Source organism: Palaemon carinicauda, chromosome 26 (assembly GCF_036898095.1).
Source record: "Palaemon carinicauda isolate YSFRI2023 chromosome 26, ASM3689809v2, whole genome shotgun sequence".
NCBI lineage: Eukaryota > Metazoa > Arthropoda > Malacostraca > Decapoda > Palaemonidae > Palaemon > Palaemon carinicauda.
Window position 1 is genome coordinate 95,521,879 of NC_090750.1, and position 2,331 is coordinate 95,524,209.

General features: G+C 38.8%; 1 protein-coding gene across 1 annotated transcript in view; it reads left to right on the forward strand.

Annotated features, from left to right (window-relative positions):
- Positions 1-356, forward strand: part of LOC137620290 (cuticle protein AM/CP1114-like) — a 2,149-nt gene extending 1,793 nt beyond the window's left edge. Inside the window, exon 3 of the mRNA XM_068350523.1 lies at positions 58-356. Coding sequence (XP_068206624.1) covers positions 58-280 — 223 coding nt within the window. The 3' untranslated portion in view covers positions 281-356. The remainder of the gene's footprint in view (positions 1-57) is intronic.
- Positions 357-2,331: the final 1,975 nt, after the last annotated feature.

A 2,331-nucleotide genomic window follows, 5' to 3' on the forward strand; every position in this document is an offset into this window, starting at 1 on the left:
GATAGTGTTTTATCATCCATTTTCATCATTCACTCATGATTTGATGTTCCATTCCAGATACACCGCCCCCGACGGTACTCCCGTCAGCCTGCAATACGTTGCTGACGAGAACGGCTTCCAGCCCCAGTCCGACCTCTTGCCCGTGGCCCCTGCTTTCCCCCACCCCATCCCCCAGTTCGTCCTCGACCAGATCGCTTTCGCTGCTGAGCAAGACAAACGTGGAAGCTCTTCAAGATCTTCCTCAGGATCTTATGGTCCTCCCCCACCTCGCTACAACTAAATTACTCCTCTTCAGTGCTTGAATGTGAAACGAACGAATCTATTTATTGTAATGTCAAATAAACGTTAAATTTAATAATCTCTTAATTTCTCTGGTTTTTGACCTTTCTGTATACTAAGAAATGCCTTACTTCTCCTAAGTCTATTTTTTACAGATTATGTCAGGCTTGTCTGATTTCATTGTTATCTTGAGCCACTCCAGCTCTCTCTCTCTCTCTCTCTCTCTCTCTCTCTCTCTCTCTCTCTCTCTCTCTCTCTCTCTGTATATATATATATATATATATATATATATATATATATGTGTGTGTGTGTGTGTGTGTGTGTGTGTGTGTTATATTTCTAATAACCAAGGCAACATTAAAAATCAACTAAAAAACATGAGCTACGAATGATGGGCCTACACGGATTATGATAGAAAATAACAATAACAAATAAATATATGAAAATAAATAAATTGATATCTGGTGTGCACAAATACAAAAATGGCGGTATTCCTTACCTACTAACGAGAAGCTTGCAAATGCTTCCTATCTTTGACACCAGACCAATAGAAAATGTTGGTAATGGCAATCCTATCCGGTTTTTATTTTCCCTGTAGATTTCTCATTTTACATTTTACTTTCCTTATGGTTAAAAAGGTAAAATTCCATATACATTATATGTACTACTAACCATGGAGTGTAGCTTCAAGGCAAAGTCTCTTGCAAACCAACTTCCAGATATTCTCTTGTGTTCCATTTCTTTTTGCAATCGACATTGAGTTAGGCCGTTGTTCACAAAACTCCAGCTGAAGTTATCGTCGCCAATACCTCCACACCAGCTTCCATTGGGCTGTTAAATAAGAGAAGACTGTCCCTCAGACACTCAACGCCTCTAAATCTGTTTTCAAATTCAAGAGATAAGCTTTCAATTTACTGACATAGACGAGAAACTCTGACTTCATACCATATGTCATGAACTCATGGTATAATAGAAAGGGTTCAAGATCATTCTTTCTTTAGCAAGGACATAGTAACAGCTTCTTGTGCAAAGTTTCATTGTAAATTTTGTTGCTTCCCTTGTAAGCTCAGATTAAGACGTATAAGTGGACTGTTGAGTTTTTGAGAATGGCTAGAGAACAAATAAAGTCTCTATCTTATAGCTGAGATTTGTATAATTCTGCATTGACAAGCTATTCATTTGGAGGAAAGGTACTTTACTTCACTTCCTTTGATGGCTGCTTTTCCGGTCCCACTCTCTACAGGACCTCCACTGTCGTTTTACCTTGTCCGTTCACAGTATTTATCTTTTAAAGCCACATATTGTTCATTTACTGCTGAATCGTCACTGTCAAAACACTCATGAAATAAGAAATTCTTCAGTTATTATTATTATTATTATTATTAAATGCTAAGCTACAACCCTAGTTGGAAAAGCAGGATGCTATAAGCCCAGGGGCCCCAACAGGGAAAATAGCTCAGTGAGGAAAGGAAACAAGGAAAAATCAAATATTTTAAGAATAGTAACATTAAAATAAATATTTCCTATATAAACAATAAAAAATAAAAACTTCAACAAAACAAGAGAAAGAGAAACTAGATAGAACAGTGTGCCCGAGTGTACCCTCAAGCAAGAGAACTCTAACCCAAGACAGTGGGAGGCCATGGTACAGAGGCTATAGCACTACCCAAGACTAGAGAACAATGGTTTGATTTTGGAGTGTCCTTCTCCTAGAAGAGCTGCTTACCATAGCTAAAGAGTCTCTTCTACCCTTACCAAGAGGAAAGTAGCCACTGAACAATTAGATTGCCGTAGTTAACCCCTTGGGTGAAGAAGAATTGTTTGGTAATCTCAGTGTTGTCAGGTGTATGAGGACAGAGGAGAATCTGTAAAGAATAGGCCAGACTATTCGGTGTCTGTGTAGGCAAAGGGAAAGAACCGTAACCAGAGAGAAGGATCCAATATGGTACTGTCTGGCCAGTCAAAGGACCCCCTAACTCTCTAGTTTCCTCTTGAAAGCCCGAATGTCTTCAATCATTAGAATGTTTCGTGGGAGCTTATTTTATAGTCTCA